Source organism: Branchiostoma floridae, chromosome 15 (assembly GCF_000003815.2).
Source record: "Branchiostoma floridae strain S238N-H82 chromosome 15, Bfl_VNyyK, whole genome shotgun sequence".
In the NCBI taxonomy this organism is placed as follows: domain Eukaryota; kingdom Metazoa; phylum Chordata; class Leptocardii; order Amphioxiformes; family Branchiostomatidae; genus Branchiostoma; species Branchiostoma floridae.
In genome coordinates this window covers 20,910,980-20,913,325 of record NC_049993.1, presented here as the reverse complement: position 1 = coordinate 20,913,325, position 2,346 = coordinate 20,910,980, and the positions used below count along the sequence as shown (strand labels likewise).

General features: G+C 49.8%; 1 protein-coding gene across 1 annotated transcript; it reads right to left on the bottom strand.

The window, feature by feature from the left end:
* Nucleotides 1-1,604: 1,604 nt before the first annotated feature.
* LOC118431669 (tripartite motif-containing protein 3-like) lies at nucleotides 1,605-2,213 on the bottom strand. Its single transcript, XM_035842913.1, has one exon. The coding sequence runs from the start codon at nucleotides 2,211-2,213 to the stop codon at nucleotides 1,605-1,607; it is 609 nt and encodes a 202-aa protein (XP_035698806.1).
* Nucleotides 2,214-2,346: the final 133 nt, after the last annotated feature.

Genomic DNA, 2,346 nt, shown 5'->3' with positions numbered 1-2,346 from the left:
TGCAGATGTGTTTCACAGCTTACAACAGAGGCTCAGGCTCAATGTTGAACCTAGACAAGTGTGAGGGGTTATGGCTGGGGAAATGGAGAAATAGACCAGACACCCCTGTACAAATAAAATGGACATCTGGGTCCATCCGTCTGCTTGGTGGGGTCTTTGGCAACATTGACATGCCCCTAACCAACTGGAAGGAAGGTAAACGCAAATTTGTTGAAACCTTACAAGGATGGGGAGCCAGATCCCTCTCCTTTACAGGCAAAGTGACAGTGGCAAACTCTCTAGCCACAGCCAAACTGTGGTACCTGGCGTCGGTGTTCACCCCTCCTGATTCGGTCATGAAGGAAATCAATACCGCACTGTTCGCCTTTTTCTGGGACAAAAAGCGTGAGATGATCAGCCGAAATACCATCTACCTTCCTCCTGAGAAGGGCGGCTGGGGCCTAATCGACATAGCAAAGAAGGCAAAATGTCTGTACAGTCGGCCTTTCTCGGACATCATGTCCCAGGAAGACTTACCTTGGGTGCAGCTCGCCAGGTACTGGCTCGGTATTTTCATTAGACGTTTCGACCCGTCAACATGGTCCAATAACATGCCCCACTCCCCGAATGCCCCTCCCCACTACAAAGCTCTACAGTCCCTGGTATCTGAACTCGTAGAGGCATCCCCCTCTAAAAAGTGGGACCCCGGGTGCACTACGCGGTCTCTATACGACAGCCTTCTGAAGAAGGATGCTCACGTTCCAAGCGTCTGTCTTAACAAGCGTTCTGTTCCCTGGCCATTAACCTTCCAATCTGTTCAACACCCACTCCTGGAGAACAGACTGAAGGACACTGCATGGCTGGTTGCACACCACGCCCTCAAAACGAATGCCCTGCTCTGCTCGAACTGGGGTTACATTCGCTCGGGAACTTGTCCAAGGCAGAATTGTAAAGGCCACGAAACTGTAGAGCACGCCATGTGGTACTGCAGCGAAGTGCTGCTAACATGGACTTGGGTGGAGGGTTTTCTCAGGAGGTGGGTCATGTCAGACTTCCGAATAAATAAACAGATGGTTATCTATGGCATCCTGCCACCCTCATGGAAAAAATGCAAGATAGATGCTATCACCTACACCCTGGCCGTCGCGAGGAAACGCATATGGTCCTCACGTTGTGAAGCACTCTTTGACAAGACCTTTTCGACTCATGTCGAAATGGTCCCATACATCAAGGAGTGCCTCCGCTCAAGAATAAAGCTTGACTTTGTACGTCTGAACGAAACAACGTTTATGTCTCTGTGGTGCTCAGTGCAGTGGGCGAGGGTCGACGGGGGAAAACTGCGACTACGCTTTTAATCCCCTGCTTCCCCCCTGTAGTCGTATCAGTCTGGTATGAACTGTCTGTCTTGTACGTTTCGTATGTCTTTTTTATTTGGATGTGTCAAGTTGGCAGGAGTGGGTTGGTGGGAGCTCGGCGGACAAGTAACCTGTTGTGGGTAGCTTGACACATCCCTTTTTCTTTCCTTCTTCTCTTGTATGTTCTTTGAAATGATGTAAAAAAAAAAATGAAAACAGTGAAAAAACGTCTTGTCTCTCTTGTCTAGTTTTCTTTCTTTTTTGATTTTGTTATACCCCCATTAAAAACGGGTCTTCTACCCTCTGTCGTGCTTGACCCTCGACCTCGATGACGTGCACGTCACTGCCGTGTTCCAAGGCTTGTTTACAGAACTCAGACGCGCTCGTCAGTCCAGCCAACTCCAACTCTATCGCTTCTTTCTGGGTTTCCAGACATTTTCCAACCTCCTGGCGGCGTGAGCCGATTTCTGACACGACTTCTTCTTTTCTGTCTTGAAGCAAGGATATCAACTGATCAAAATAGGCTGTTGCCTGTTCAATCGCAGCGTCTGCCGATGTTGGTAACTCAGATAATTCCCTCTCAACTTCTTTCAGGGTACCCCGCACGTCTTTTTCTCGAGGCTCGAGATTTGCTATCAGTTTCTGTAGGTCTCGTTTCTTCCCCTCAGCGACGGAGCCGATTTCTACAGGATTGTGTTTATCGCCCGGCCGATGATCGACAACCGTACAGGCGACACAGACCAAAGTCTGACAAGGCTCACAGTAGAAAGTTAAGACTTGGTCTGCGTGCTTTGGGCAGAAGGCTTTGCGCTGAAAGCTGCTGGGGACATCTTCAGAGGCCTCCAGGTTCTCTTTGGTCACGATCTGATGCCCTTTCATGGCTGGAAACCTGCGATGTGTGTTTGTACAGGACTCACAAAGCAGAACGGCACACTGTACGCACCATGACCGCGCCCCTTTCTTCGTCCCCTCACACACCTGGCACGCCAAACCTGGCCCCAAACCTTCCTTC